The sequence below is a fragment of the Thalassophryne amazonica genome, chromosome 3 (assembly GCF_902500255.1).
Source record: "Thalassophryne amazonica chromosome 3, fThaAma1.1, whole genome shotgun sequence".
NCBI lineage: Eukaryota > Metazoa > Chordata > Actinopteri > Batrachoidiformes > Batrachoididae > Thalassophryne > Thalassophryne amazonica.
In genome coordinates this window covers 68,057,790-68,074,262 of record NC_047105.1, presented here as the reverse complement: position 1 = coordinate 68,074,262, position 16,473 = coordinate 68,057,790, and the positions used below count along the sequence as shown (strand labels likewise).

The following is a 16,473-nucleotide window of genomic DNA, read 5'->3' as shown; positions in this document are numbered from 1 at the left end:
ATTCAGCTGGTTTTCTGTAAAAATTTTAACGGCTGATGAGAGATTTTGGTCTGGTAGTGTCGCCGTAAGGACGGCCCACGGTGCCTGACGGCGATCTGCGCTTCGAGGCGGCTCTGTTGACCCAGGAAGTCGTCAGAGAACAGAGAACTTTCAGAAGAAGTCGGCATGAGGAGTTTATTTGGACATTCCATTGTTAACGGACATTTTGTAATGAAACAACGTGCGGGCAGAGTCGCATGTCGGGCCGGACCCGACCGGGGGGGGTCGCGACAGGAAAAACACCTCCGTTGGAAACCTTAACGGGCAAGTTGGAACATGCCCAACTGTTAAACAGTTTCTCAGTTACTCACTTGTTGAGTGCCATCAAAAGCCGCCTGAATTTTACAAATGGTTTTCAACACGGAGGTGTTCTTCCTGTTGCGGCGCGCACAGATTCGCCGAATCGTCACGGAAACGACTCAGCGAATTTGCGCGCACGTCTTTCATTACAAAATGTCTTAAACAGTGGAATGTCCGCATAAAGTCCTCATGCCGGCCTCTTCTGAATCTTCTCTGTTCTCTCACGACGTCCTGGGTCGAAACAGGCCGACGACGGCGCCTGGAAGCGCTGCGCGACGTCCCGCTCCGTGGGAAGTCCTTACACCGACAGAAACACCCCATAATCTCTCATCAGCCGTTAAACTTTTCACCAAAAACCAGCTTAATTTCTCAAATAGTGTCCACTCGGATATTCCTCACAGGTCCAGAAAAAATTTCGATAAAGCAACGCGCGCCGTCTTGAGCAGCGTGTGAAACAAAGGAATTCAGCCGAGAGGGCGGGACCACATCTCACTCAAGGCCTGCCCACAGGGAAATGACGTCACCGACACGCGTGAAAAAACTCATGCATGCGCACGAGGGTTCAAGCATGATTGGTGTAATCGCATGTCATTCAAATCCATATAGTTTTTTTAAAAAAATAAAAAGGTAGGATACTTTTCTGATAGACCTCATATTTGTTTAAAATTGCAATTGCAAGTGCTTTTGAACGGGTGAAGGGTAAAGCACTGCTCCAGAAGCTGTTACAGTACTTTTAACTGTATTAGACATATTTCACACAAGTAGTTTAGTAAACATGTACAAAACTCCAAAACAAATCACTGCAAATTCTGGATCTGTTGTTTTTAAATTTCTTAAAGATTAGTATTTCCCCAGAAAATTAATTTCTTTGATAAGCCAGAAGTGAATACGGAAGAAGGGCCATAGGACAAAAAGAAAATGTTGATCTTGTGTGAATTTGGTGATGCAGGTTGATGACCGTAAAGTGTGCTCATCCATTTACATATATAAATCCACCGCACTGAGCAAATGCATATCACTATAATTTATACCAGGCATCACTGTGGCTTAGTAGTTCACACTACTGCCTCATAAAAAGGTAACAGGTTTGGACCCGGTCCTTTCTGTGTGGAATTTGTATATTTTGTTTTTCTTTGGGTTCCTTCCAAATGCACTGGCTTCCTTCCAGTTCAAAAGACAAACAGGTTTGTTGAATAAGCAACTTTAAATTGACCGTAGATGTGAGAGAGTGTGTGTGTTTGTCGGCCCTGTTATAGACAGGAGGCCTGTCCATGGTGTACCTCCCCTCTTGCCCAATCACTACAGGGATAGGCTCTAGGTATCCATAACCCTAAACTGGAATATGCAGGTACACAAAATGAATGAATGAAAGAATGAATGCAATTTATACCACCCACATCTAACGTGCCAGATTCAGAGAACAGAATTAAATAAAAAGCTAGAATAATTTCACCTGATGGCTGAGCTAATTTGAACTCTAAGATAGGGGCATGTTCAGGTATCATTTGTTCCACCCAGGTCATGTCTTGCTCACGGTCCACCTATTTATTCACTTATAGGTTCATCGGGACATAAGCAGAGTAAACGCTGTCAACATGGGGACACCCAGAGCAGCAATTTTTGGGTTTCAGAATGGCTCTTCTGGACTGCTGCAGAAAACCTATGGGTGATATCACACAGGGTTTGTCTAATACATATACACACACACATATACACACATACATATATATATATATATACATATATATATATATACACACACACACACACACACACACAGGGTAAAATAAGCATTACATTACCATTTTTCTCAGTAAATATATTTCTCAAAAGTGCTATTGACATGAAATTTTCACCACATATCATTAACAACCCAAGTAATCCACAGAAACAGAAATCAAACCATAGATGTCCATAAATTATGTGCAATAATGTAAAATGACAGGAAAAAACTATTGAACACCTGAAGAAAGGGAGGTGCAAAGAGACATGAAAAGCTAAGACAACAGCTGAAATATATCAGTAATTAGAAAGCAGTCCTGCCCTTTGTCAATGTAAATTAATATCAGCTAGTTTGGTTCCAACTGGTGGCCTATATAGGTGTCTCCATAAAGGTGCATCACAAGAAAAATCTCATGATTTTTAAAAGCAAAGAGCGCTCTCAAGAGCTTCGCAACCTTATTGTTGCAAAACATACTAATGGCACCGGTTACAGTAGGATTTCTAAAATCCTGAATGTTCCAGTGAGCTCTGTGGGGTTATAATCTGAAAGTGGAAAGAACATTATTTCACTATTAACTGGTCACAACCAGGTGCTCCTCACAAGATTTGTGACAGAGGACTGAAAAGAATTATCAGAAGAGTTGTCCAAGAGCCAAGGACCACTTCAGCAAGACCTGGAATTAGCAGGTACAGTTGTTTCAAAGAAAACAATAAGCAATGCACTCAACCGTCATGGCCTATATGCAGGCTCACTATACAACACACCATTGCTGAAGAAAAAGCACAGTGAAACTCGTTAAAAGTTTGCTGCACAATATTTAGACAAGCCTGGGAAATACTGGAGAATATAATCTGGTCAGTTGAGATCAAAATTGAACTCTGGACTCCATAACAGACACAATAAATGGCATTGCACATCACCCCAAAAACACAACACCAACAGTGAAGTTTGGAGGTGGGAGCATTATGGTGTGGAAGTGTTTTTCAGCATCCGGCATTTGCAAACTTCATATAATTGAAACGAGGATGAATGGAAAAAATGTACAGAGACATTCTTGATAAAAATCTATCAGGATGATGAAAATTAAATGAGGGTGGACATTTCAGCAAAACAATGATTCAAAACACACAGTCAAATCACCCTAGAATTGTCCAGCCAATAACCTGACTTGAATCCAGTAGAAAATCTATAGAAAGAACTAAAGATCACAGTTTATAGAACACAGAATCTTCAACATTTGAAGACTGTTTGTGTTGGCCAACAATCATGTTCCCCTTCCCCAGATTTGTGCCTCGAAACAATCCTTGGAGGTCTACAGACAATTCCTTTGACTTCATTCTTGGTTTGTGCTCTGACGTGCACTGTCAACTGTGGGACCTTATATGTAGACAGGTGTGTCTTTCCAAATCATGTCCAATCACCTCAATTTACACCAGGTAGACTCCAATTAAGCTGCAGAAACATCTCAAGAATGAACAATGGAAACAGGATGCACCTGAGCTCAATTTTCTGTGAATACTTATGGACATGTAATTTCTTTTCTTTTTTTTCTTAATAAATTTGCAAAAATCTCAAAAATCTTTTTTCACATCGTCATTATGAAGGTGTTGTGTGTCGAACACGGAGGAGAAAAAAAATAATTTTGGAATAAGGCTCTAACATAAAATGTGGAAAAAGTGACGTGCTGTGAATACTTTCCGGACGCACCATCGTTGGACAAGTTAACATTCCTCCAAATGAAGGCTTACTGGATCAAAGCCTAGTTCATCTTGTCAGTGTGTCAAAGGGTCATTGTGAAAGACAGTGTGACCCACACTGCTCCATCCTGGTTATGACTCAAATCTGCACCTCATCTCCAGCCTGTAAAATTCTCTGCACGGGGCCGGATTAGCACGGCAACCACTGTACAAACAATCATACATCCCACAACTACAAGGGTGGGGATTATCCCACAGGACAAAACTCAGCACAAGCTCCTCTTAAAATAATACAATTGTGGGGAAGTGCTGCTAATATGCCAAGTACAGCAGTTTAAATACCTCCATCAGTCACTATTTGGCAACACAAACTCCATTGTTAACCTGCAAGTGAAACCCTCGTTGATATCAATTTGGAAAGTTGGGGGAGGCTAAGAAAGTCCTCATACAAAGGACCGGGGCTAATATTGTCACACATCTGATAAAATGCTGCAAAGACACAAAGTATAACCAAGATGCCAAAATTGACATTTAAGGAGTTTGAACTGCAGACAGCCCAAAACTGTATGTTACATCTGGCCATCAGTCCTCAACAAATGATTGATAGTATCAGTCTTTTCTTTAGTGGAGTTTTTAAAAAAGTACTGTATTCATTTATTAGACATGACTGGAGGAAAAGCCCAACAATGAACCTTCACTTACTTCATCTGTTTCACAATGGTGCTCTTCCCAGACTCCCCAGCACCTGCAGACAGAACAAAAACAGGCAGAGGTTAAAAATATGCCCACTGTTAGCTGTGAGAGGTAAACAGCCAGCCAGTGAGGCCGCCTCACATCTGAAACTTCATCTTGCTCCCTGGTATATTTACCTCCTAATTTTAGCTACAGTTCTTTAACGGATCTCAGGATCTTGTTTTTCCTTTCAGTGGGCAGCTGTGAGGATTTTACCTTCTCACTTTTAACAGTTATATCAGTGGTCATTACACAAACAATATTAAAGTCTGATATCTTCTAAAGGAACGTAAACAATTTCATTTTTTGTTTTGAAACCAGTCCGTTCATCATGTTAACATTTTAATGGAAATATTTTGCACTGAGAGGATATGGGCTTTTCTTATCCACTGCTGTTTATTCCAGCAGCCTGAGGCAATCAGAGAGCTCATCTGCAACACACACACACACACACCTACCTAGGGGTGCCTGTCAGTACTCACACACGCCTGGGGTGAAGTATTTCCAGGCTGACCCTCAGAACACACTGCTACACAGTGTGCAACACGTGCACAGTGAAGCCCCTGGGTAGGAACATGCCAAGATAGCTTCTATAGACAGCTGTCAACCCTTGCTGGAATATTTCAGAGTGGCTATAAAAAGCAAAACACAAAGACTGCCTCTAAATTAAAACATCTATAAAATCATACTAAGGTTATTGACAGTCTGGAGCAGGCATGGGCAGCAGTGTGCCATGAGGGGTCAAGATGGTACATGCCTTCACCTCAGCAGGTAGTTTCAACGATCAAGACTAACAGTTTGTTATATAGCCAAGCAAAAGTGATGTGACATGCAGAACAAGTTATTTTGTGCTGTTAAATGTTCTGGAAATGACATTTCTTAAAGCATATTGATCCTATACAATCATAAGTGGAAGTCAAATCAAAAGCCAGTGTATTCCACGGCTCCATGCCCATGCAAAGTACATTCATGAACATGGTTACTGTCTCTCGGCACTGTTTCACTGTATGCATGTCTTCAGGCAAGGACAGATTTTTAACAGAAAAAAAAAAAAAATTGTGCTAATATTGGTATGTGCCTCCTTAATACTGTGGTGTCTGTTAGAGCCATCTGATAGTTTGTAATAATAATCTAACAACATGGTGCATACTTGACTTGCAAAAATGCCTTTTATCTGCTCCCATGGTCAATGTTCAGAAAAAGGACAGTTTAACAAATTTTCCCTTGAAAATGCCCTTTTTGTGCAACAGTTGTTGAGGGGCTTATCGGATGGCCTGTGCAACCGTGTTATCTCAAACACTAATTGAAGAATTTTAACCAAATGTTGTACATTAGCCAAGTCCAACCAAAGGATCAACCCCTTAAGATTTCAGGTCCAACATCAAAGGTCAAGGTCACAACATATAGTCAAATGTTTGCCCAATGCAAACAGATGTAGGAAAGCTTTCGAAGGCTTATAACTCAATCAGAAGTCATAGATCCATGGTTACTATTACACATGAATAGGAAGTCATATGTGGCTTCTCAAAATATGCCACTGCACTTCACCTTGAGTGACCTTAAAGGCCACAATCAAGGTTGCTCATGTTTTGTCTATAAAAGAAAAAGACCCAAGGTTGCTATTAGACATAGATAGGAAGTCACACGTGGCCTTATAATACCATCACCTTCCTAAAATAATGGCCTAAGTCATATTTTCCAAAACATGATTTAGGCTATTATTTTAGGAAGTTGACGATATGCAACTTCTAATTTTACCCAGGTCAAGCCAAGGTTGCTGTCATGAAGTAGAATATACTTTTACTGATACAGCTGCAGACTTTGCACTTTCTAGAGCAGAGGTCGCAATCTGATTCCAGAAAGGGCCAAGAGGGTGCAGGTTTTCGTTGCAACCACCCACTCCACCAGGTGATTTCACTGATTTACTGATTCCATCTATTCAAAGTGATGTTAATCAGTTAATCAGATGTTAATCATCAATATTAAAGAATTATTAACGGAGCAAGAAAACCACCAAGGTCTGATTTTCCCATACAGACCAAGCAAGCAAGGTTAATAATTTGTTGGCTATTATATATAATAGCAATAGGATATAACAAGCAATGTAATAAAATGTAATAATGTAATAAAAGGAAATATAGACTGTAAGAAGGGAGATATAAAATATGCTTGTGTAATGGCCTACATGATATGTACATGATAGTGCATCAGTGTGCAACATTCACTGTTTTGTGCAACATTCAGCAGTAAATGGTTTTATGCAATTTAGTGCAATTGAGCCAATGGATTAAAGTTAACAGGTATTGTAGTGCAATAGAATAAAGTGTCCGTAATATAGTAAAGTGTCCAGTAGAAGATAAAGTGACCAGTGATGGCTCTGTCCTTAAGGGGATATGATTACTTCAATTACAGACATATAAGCTGCACCACTGGCACCTGTTCATTTGCCCACCATTGGAAAACAAGTCAAGTAAAGGACAATTAAAATCACTGACAAGTGGGAAATGATGTTTAATATAAAAATGTGATGTATCTGTGTTTACACAATCAAGAATTCATCAGAATTCAACAAATAAAAGTACAAATCTAAAATTTTGTGTCAATCACGAAGTGCAAAGCAGCATGACTGCAATTCTCGGGAAGTGGACTTCATTATTTAGCTGGTAATACACTAGTGTGCAGCCAATCCACCACAATACCAAATCTTTGAGTACATTAATATAATTGACCACAATCTACCTAGGCTGACAGTACTCACACATGCACATGTTCTGCTGAAAGTAGTAAACATGGCCTTTGGAGTTTGTCCCGTGAACACTGCTAAGAATTAGAAATGAGAGGTGAAGTTTGGCACATACCTTGGTGCCAGCACTGCTCTGATAACAAGTAGGCAGCAGCTCTGTTTACTGTACAATCGAAAGACGCTGAACCTTTTGGCAGACTTTGTCAGTTTTTTAATGTGTATGTGGAATCTGTCTTTTCAAGTTCAAATACAAATACAGTGTTCTCATTCAAAGGTTCTAATGTGAGAGGGCTCACACTTCACCTCCACAAGGGGGACAAGAGAAACTGGAGAATAAAACAATGTTAAAATATAGTTCAGAGTATTTAGAATTGGAATCCATGCAGTGTTTTAAATTACTTGAAAAAAAAAAAAAAACAGGTGAATAATTAACTGACATAACTGTAGTCAGTGAGTATTTAAATAACCACACTGCTCATTACGCACATGCAGAGGCAAAGTGCAACTCTGCTCTGCAGTTTTTTTTTATTTTTTTTTACCAGCAGGCAGTAAAATGTTGCCATCAAATGCACAAGCACTTTAATATTGCAAAATTCCTGCAGAACTGTGTGCACTTAACTCTCCCTCACTTCAATCTTCCAAAATGTTAAAGAATTAAATGCAATGATGCACTTTGAGTCACAGGTAAGGACTCAGACGATGTTTTATTCTTGGTCACCGTTGCGAGTGGTAATCACTCTTGGGATGAGAGCAAGTGCATGTTGGCAGCTTGTCCATTGGGGGAGAATAAACTGCAGTAGGAGCTAAAAAAAAAAAAAAAAAAAAAAAAAAAAAAAAAAAAAAAAAGACGTGTCTGACTACTCACACTGATCCTTATTATTACTACACACTTCATCTGATGTGTGGCTACTGCTATGTTATCATTTCTATTGTAATGTGGAGGCTCACACTGCAACTGCACAACTCCCCCCCCCCCCCCCCCCCCCACACACACACCAACTATAAGCGAAGTGTGCAATGCATCTGCACATGCGTGGGTCAAACGGGTCAGAAATTCCAGCTACCAAACACACACTGCTACCACTGAATTTCGTATACAGTAGCGTTAGCGGACTGTGAAAGTTAAGGCTTACTGGTGAAGCAGCAGGACCTTCGTGGCCGGGACAACGGTGGGGATCGAACACACGCGGCTCGCACCAAAAGACTGTTTCTCTACCAGGTCAGCCAAAGGGGAACTCCCCGTTAGCCAAGCTAGCGGGAACGTCTTTCAATTGGGGACCCGGGACTTTCATCCCGCTACACTGGGATTGTTTCAAAGGCTTTCATGCCACATTCACACCGGGCGCGACGTGAGCGACAGTAGCGACAGGTTGCCATGTAATCCCTATGGAAAAACGCGTTTTGGCGCCACGTCACGCAGCGCGACGCGATGGACGCGAATGAAGCGACGCGAGTGAGCGATTGGCACGTTTGTGGCGCGATATTGCGTCGCATCACATCGCGTTGCCCTCCTCCCCAAGTTGAAAAATCTGAACTTTTTCGTCTCGTCGCGCCGCGATGACCAATCAGGGACTGAATAGGTAGTGACATGGAGATGTCTGGAGTTTGACTGAAGATGTGAACATGTCCTGTATCTGGTAGCAGCCTGTGAGCAGGACTTATGTCTCTTTTGTCCTTTATTTCACAATTATGACAGTTTTTGGAAAAAGTAGCAGCCCTGCAGCAGCGGGGAGCGGAGTTTCTTTTCTTTGTATTTTACGTGCGTGCGCGAGCGAAGCGCCCATGGAGATTATTTTACTTATTAACTACACAGATGTATAATAAAACAAATGGTGACTGGTTTCTAAACACAATTATGACATTTGTTTGGGGAAGAGTGAGAGCAGCCCCGCAGCAAGCAGTGGAGTTTCTTATTTTTCTTTTTTTCGTGCGTCCGTGAGCGAATTGTCTGTGGAGAATATTTTATTAACTACACAGATGTATAATAAAGCAAATGGAGACTGGTTTCTAAACACAATTATGACAGTTTTTTTGGGGGGGGAAGAGCGAGCTGCAGCCCCGCAGCAAACAGCGGAGTTTCTTTTTTTTTTTTTTGTTTACATGTGTGCGGGACACGGGACAGGAGGTCCTCAAACTGGGTCCCGCAGAGGTGGAAGGACCGCTGAAAGCGGCCGTCATCCAGACGCAGCTTCTGCAGCAAATAATGATACTCCTTGTATTGGGAGCTTTCCACAACAACTCGCTCTGTGTGATCAAGGTCCGTCATGTTAACTTGACTGACAACCGGAGCCGGCGAGCGAAATGGAAGCTCCTCCTATTTGATGACGCACCGGGGCGAATTTTCGCAGCAAAAGCAGAGTGACACACCGGGTGAAGGAGGCGCGTCCGTTGCCACGCGACCCCCGCGAATTTGTAGCATCTGATCGCGCCAGGTGTGAACGCGGCATAAGCCTTAAGCGACGCATACAATAATGACAGGTGCACATTGTGCTGTTTTCAAATGCTCAAACAGAATTTATAGGCTTTAAAGGAGGCTGAAAACAGACGATTGCAAAGCTCCGCAGAGTCCACACAAAGACGGAAAGAAGAAATGTGGTTGTAAACCTCCATTCTACACAATTAACACCCACAGAAAAGAAAGATCCAGACGGATGTAAAAGACGAACTAAAATTGTATGTTTCTTGCACACATTTATTTTGTCAATATCCTGAAACGGTGCTGAATTATAATGTGGTTGATGGCACCATTTTCATGCATCGGCTTATGACTGTAATCTCGCGCCATGTCATTCATGACGAGAGATGCATGCACATATTGTATGTCTGTCAACTTATCAAAACAAACGTGACAACAGAGAGGTTATATGAGAGACCCACCTTCCTTGTAGTCATTACGAAGCCGGTGGATTAGCGATTTCTCATCCCTGCTTAGCAAATATTCTGCAATATCCACAGTTTCAGACCCTGGACTTCGTCTAACCATCCGTCAGTTGCCTTCAAGGGGTCAGAAATTTGTTTGTTTCCATTTTCAACAAGGACCGGTCATCATTTTCGACAGCAGCTCTCTCTTCCTCCTTTGTTAGCACCAATGGTAGTTTCTGTACCGATGCAGCATACGCAAGGGCAGCCAGCTCTTCTTTCCGTTTCTGTCTACTGCCGTACGTAGTCCTGATTGTAACAGGCAATCAGCGGAGCTTACAAAAATGCTTTAAATCGTCAACTTTCCAGCGGTTGAAATGGTCCAAATCATAGCACTCCTCGCTGCTTTCCGCCATCTTTGAATGTGGATTGGTAGCCAAAAAATTTAGCATACCCATAATATACCACGCGGCCCGAGATGTGCACTTCGCTTATTTACATGAGCACTTTCCAAAGAATGGTGAGTTGTGGGGGGGGGGTGACAGCTTCTCTCTGCATTATCTGGTGGGCTACCTGACAAATTGCTATACAAAGTGTAAAACAAACCATCTGGTAATGTTGACCTTGTTTTTATGCTTTAAATCAAAGAGACTTAAATCTGTTTCTTTACAGAAAGTGTATACTCTATGTCTTACAATAAAACTATCCTCTTAAATGGAAATTGCATTGCATTTCACAGTATTTTTCTATCTGACAGATGCTCAAAGTGGTTTACAATGCTTAACACGCACTCAGCCACACACACACACAAATGGCACTCCAGACACCAAGTCACTTCTCTAACCTTTTGGCCACCACTTCCCCTGCTGAATTGAGTCTGTTTCTGCTTATTTTCGCAAATCTGCCACAAAGTTCCGTGGTTTCTATTCAAGGCTAGACAACCGTTTCACCATGTTTCATGATTTTCAATAGTGTTTGCACAATCTTGATGACAAACCAACAAATAGGCACAAGCAAAAGAATCTCTTCTGCAAGGGTAAAATATGGAGATGATACTGGCTCAGATGAAAGCATATTTGGACCAATCAGAACAGGCTTTATTAAACACGAGTCTAATGCTGTGTTCCATTGCAGGTCGGAAGTTTATCATTCCAACTCATTTCCAACTTTCAATCTAAAGGCATCTGCTCGAGAAATCATGGATGCCTGCAGCAAACTCATAACGAAGGACATTGAGCTCCTTTCCATAATATTCTGCCATCTTGAGAGCGGGACTGTAATGTCTTTGTGACCCACCGCAGTACTGACAGAAACACCAAGATCCACAATGCAAGTTGATCCCAGTTACATAAAAGCTACCAAACACTACATACAAGTTAAAATCTGATGAAAAGGTAATTCCACGTACCACTCACCGTGTGATCTACCATACTGCTGTGATGCCAGACCGATGGACTTTGTCTTGACAGATCTTGCCCTAATATCCGGCTTGACTAGCATAGCACTTTCTGAGTTGGAGCACCCCCACAAGTTTCGAGTACAATATGTGGTCTTTTTCGAGACGCTAACAGCCAATACTCAATTGCTGCCTGATGGCGCATTTCAAAAACATCTCACTCTGCTTTGCTTCAGATATGCAATCAATTTTTTAAGGACGCCATTTCATTCCTTCTCGTTTCTATGTAGATTTATGTTTCCAGTCTTCTATTACTGCCTTCTGTTCTTCATTTACAGGGTTCATCTGTGTTAAACATTTAGCACATTACTGCCACTAAATGGACAGGTGTGTGTAGTACTACCTTCTCTTCAGACTTTCCACACATTGACCTATCATTACTGACAACTAGTAGACATAATTAAAACACCATAATTACCACATCCCACAACATTTGTTGTAAAAATTTGTGCAATGCTACACTAAGTGCATTTGAAAAGAGCCATATAGGGGGAAAAAAAAAAATCATTTTTAAGAAAAATAAAAGTATTTAAAAGTAGCAGTTTGGATTGCAGGAATGTTTTTCTTAATGCATTAGTAAAGTGTTCAACTGTCAAGCATATACACTGAAGTGACTAATGTTCTTGCAGTGTGCAACTGTAATATCTTGGAAAGTACAAGTACTGAATTGGGACTAAGGATCAGCAGACATTCAATACGAAGTGATTTGTTTTTGGGAGGGGGGGTGTAACCTGAATGGCACAGTAAAATTGGAAAATTCAAAGCAACAAGCAATACATAAAAAATAAAGCTCAACTTAAACTAAGTAAAACCTACCAAACAGACCTGAAATGTACTAAGAAGTACAGTTGACATAATGACAGCGCTGAATTGGAACTAAAAGACAATGCGAAATGACACAGAAATCTTTTTATTTTTTTCCCTGTATTTACTGAACTAGAGGGGTTTCAGACTGCTTGTGCAGTCCAAGATTCCCAGAGTTTACAAGAAAATAATGTGCACAGCCTAGCAACCGGGCAAAGAGGAGACTGTTGTGGTTGTACTTGACTCATGTTAGAGGTTAGGATTTTAAAAATGAAAGGACTGAGGCCAAGAAAACAGTCAAAGAATGGAAAAAGATGAATTGCAAATTTAATTTCCAACTCTATCTAAATGACATTAAAGAGTTAACCCACTACAGAAGATGTGCTTTTCTACTCATTTGTGTGTGTAGGAATAAGGGGTGTTTGCCTGAAGAAACTGTACGGTGCACTAGAGGAGAGGTCAACTCATTCCAGAAAAGGCCGAGAGGGTGCAGGTTTTGTTTGCAACCACCCACTGCACCAGGTGACTTCACTGATCAACTGACTCCACCTGCTCAAAGTGATGTTCATCAGTGGAGTCACCTGGTGGATGGGTGGCTGCAAAGAAAACCTGCACCTTCTCAGCCCTTTCTGGAATGAGTTTGAGACCTTTGTGCTAGTGTGTCTGTATGTAATTATTACCTCTATGCAATTAAGACCTCTGCACTAGAAGAACACAACAGAAAATATGTAAAGGCCTGTTTCTGCCACTGGAACTTGAGGGTCATTCTAAAAGGTAAGATATGTTTGCACACATCTCTGCCACAGGGACTGCACAAGAAAAGGGGCTCTGAAATAATGCTGGGTTGCTATGCAGGCTGATACCAGAGTGAAAATCTGACAGATGCATTTTTGCCCAATGATAAAATAAAAATCGTATGCGGCTGTTATTCAATAATCTTCATTCTTTTAATTCGTGTGACAACATACACTGTCACACTTCTTTTAATATATTTATTATACTTCATGGACCATAGTGAACACTTCTTATTTGTATAAATATGATGTCCTAAAAAAAACACTATAACAAAAATTGACTGTAAACAGGATCAAATTTATTGCCAAAATCTTTCAATTATACCTGAATCTATATATGTTTTTTTTAATTGATAAAATCAATAAAAATATGACTGCATATATTCTTAATAATAATATATTGAGATACAGACAGTTCACAGAAGACATTTTCCATTGAACCAATCAAAATTAGAAACAGTCCAGCAGGTAACAATATTCATCATGTCCATGACTAAATATACTAAAACAATACATCACAATTGTACACATAGCACAGTTGTGAAGTATGTGTACAATTGTGATGTATGTGAATTGATATTGAACATTTATTAGTCTTAAAGTAAATAATATGAAATTGGTCACTGGATCCTTAAACTTTGGACATAATAAACTCTACATGGTGGATCCTTGATCTCTGGACATAAATAGGAATAAACAAAATCTGTAGTTTTTGTCAAAAGCATTTCCTTTCAGACATTATTGGCATGAATATCTTTCCATATAGTATCTGAGCTGAGCTCTTATAGCTGCTGTGCTTCACTTCAGGATGTAATTTATAAAGAAATACAGCACATTTCATTTCGGGAGGAAAAAAACTTTTAGTCGATTGTAGTTTGTCTGTACTGCAACGTTTGGAAAGGAGGTGTTATTTTATTTGAAGTTATTAATTCCGACCGGACTCTGTCTCGGCAGAGAGCCGCGCAGCGTTTCGAGCTGTGTGAACAGAACGGAGGATGATTCTCGTTTGTTGAGCGCAACAAGACAAGAGTCCCAGTTAGTGACTTTAATACACACAAAAGTGACTCATGATATTTTAATGGCTTTGAGAGGGGTTAAGAAGCGGACTTACCGCTTCTGAAGAGGAGCAAATCAAAGAGCCATGAGCCACTGAATCGAAGCATTGCTTCAATGGTTCATGGCTTCAAAGTGGAGTCACACTGCAGAAACGGTTGATTACAGACCAAACCCTGAATATCTGACTTTATTTGTACGTCCGTATGACTCTGAAACTCAGAAAAATCCGTATAATTTACGGACTATAGGTTGACATGAAAACCAAAGCTGTGTTCACCGCGCGGACACGTTCGGCACTATTCGGGATTATTCAAGTTTGTTTTTTTTTACCGATAATGAACGATGCGGTTTGGACCAACCGGTCTGGATCCGGGCCTGCTATGGGACATTTCTGACACGTTTTCAGATCTGCCACAGTATGAGTGTAACAAAATTCACATCTAAAATGACAGCCATTATAGAGGGTCACGTGAATTGTACAACATGTCTATTTTCAGCAAATGAATTTAGACCTTGGCAGGGCATACTTTGTCTATGTGGCAAGCTACCCGAACAGGCTGCAAGCCAGGGATGCAGGTAGGCCTATGTGTCTATGTTCTTACTAGTGCAGGGGGTTGTGTCAAATCAGAGGACACCTGCTGTTGGTTCTGTCTCATTCATATTTGATTAATTTTATGACAGCACGGCTTACAGCTCCATTTTGGAGTTTCTGTAAACTGAAGTGCCGCTTGTTGTGGACACCGCTTCTTTTCTGCAACAGCAGGATCTGTGACATGAACTAAAAGAAGGTGCATCAAACCTCAGCACTGACCAGTGATGAATGCCGACAAGTATGCCAGCTAACGTCTCTGCAGCAATTCCTGCCAAAGTCTGTCTCGATAACTTTACGAGGGCTGTCAATAAAGTAACGGTCCTTTTTATTTTTTTCAAAAACTATATGGATTTCATTCATATGTTTTTACGTCAGACATGCTTGAACCCTCGTGCGCATGCGTGAGTTTTTCCACGCCTGTCGGTGACGTCATTCGCCTGTGAGCACTTCCTTGTGGGAGGAGTCGTCCAGCCCCTCGTCGGAATTCCTTTGTCTGAGAAGTTGCTGAGAGACTGGCGCGTTGTTTGATCAAAATTTTTTCTAAACCTGTGAGACACATCGAAGTGGACACGGTTCGAAAAATTAAGCTGGTTTTCAGTGAAAATTTTAACAGCTGATGAGAGATTTTGAGGTGATTCTGTCGCTTTAAGGACTTTTCACGGTGTGAGACGTCGCGCAGCGCTCTCAGGCGGCGTCGTCAGCCTGTTCAAGCTGAAAACCTCCACATTTCAGGCTCTATTGATCCAGGACGTCGTGAGAGAACAGAGAAGTTTCAGAAGAAGTCGGTTTCAGCATTTTATCCGGATATTCCACTGTTAAAGGAGATTTTTTTAATGAAAGACGTGCGGACGGATCCGCGCGTCGGGACGCAGCCGACGTGGTGCGGCGGCACAGGAAAAACACCTCCGTGTTGATAACCATTTGTAAAATCCAGGCGGCTTTTGATGGCTTTCAGTGGAGTGAGTATATGAGAAATTGTTTAACAGGCAGGACATGTTCCAACTTGTCCTTAAGGCTTTCAACAGAGGTGTTTTTCCTGTGGCGGAGCGTCGCGGCGGCTGCGTCCCGACGCGCGGACCCGTCCGCACGTCTTTCATTAAAAAAATCTCCTTTAACAGTGGAATATCCGGATAAAATGCTGAAACCGACTTCTTCTGAAACTTCTCTGTTCTCTCACGACGTCCTGGATCAATAGAGCCTGAAATGTGGAGGTTTTCAGCTTGAACAGGCTGACGACGCCGCCTGAGAGCGCTGCGCGACGTCTCGCACCGTGAAAAGTCCTTAAAGCGACAGAATCACCTCAAAATCTCTCATCAGCCGTTAAAATTTTCACTGAAAACCAGCTTAATTTTCGAACCGTGTCCACTTCGATGTGTCTCACAGGTTTAGAAAAAATTTTGATCAAACAACGCGCCAGTCTCTCAGCAACTTCTCAGACAAAGGAATTCCGACGAGGGGCTGGATGACTCCTCCCACAAGGAGTGCTCACAGGCGAATGACGTCACCGACAGGCGTGGAAAAACTCACGCATGCGCACGAGGGTTCAGCATGTCTGACGTAAAAACATATGAATGAAATCCATATAGTTTTTGAAAAAAATAAAAAGGACCGTAACTTTATTGACAGCCCTCGTATTTATTGCACCATGATTAAACAGACAAGTTCAGCTGTAAAAAGG

General features: G+C 41.3%; 1 protein-coding gene across 2 annotated transcripts in view; it reads right to left on the bottom strand.

Moving 5' to 3' along the window:
- Positions 1–16,473, bottom strand: part of LOC117506959 (guanine nucleotide-binding protein G(i) subunit alpha-2-like) — a 195,265-nt gene that overhangs the window by 29,707 nt on the left and 149,085 nt on the right. For both annotated transcript variants that reach the window (XM_034166633.1, XM_034166634.1), the window contains exon 2: positions 4,462–4,504. In XM_034166633.1, the coding sequence (XP_034022524.1) occupies positions 4,462–4,504 (43 nt within the window). The remainder of the gene's footprint in view (positions 1–4,461; positions 4,505–16,473) is intronic.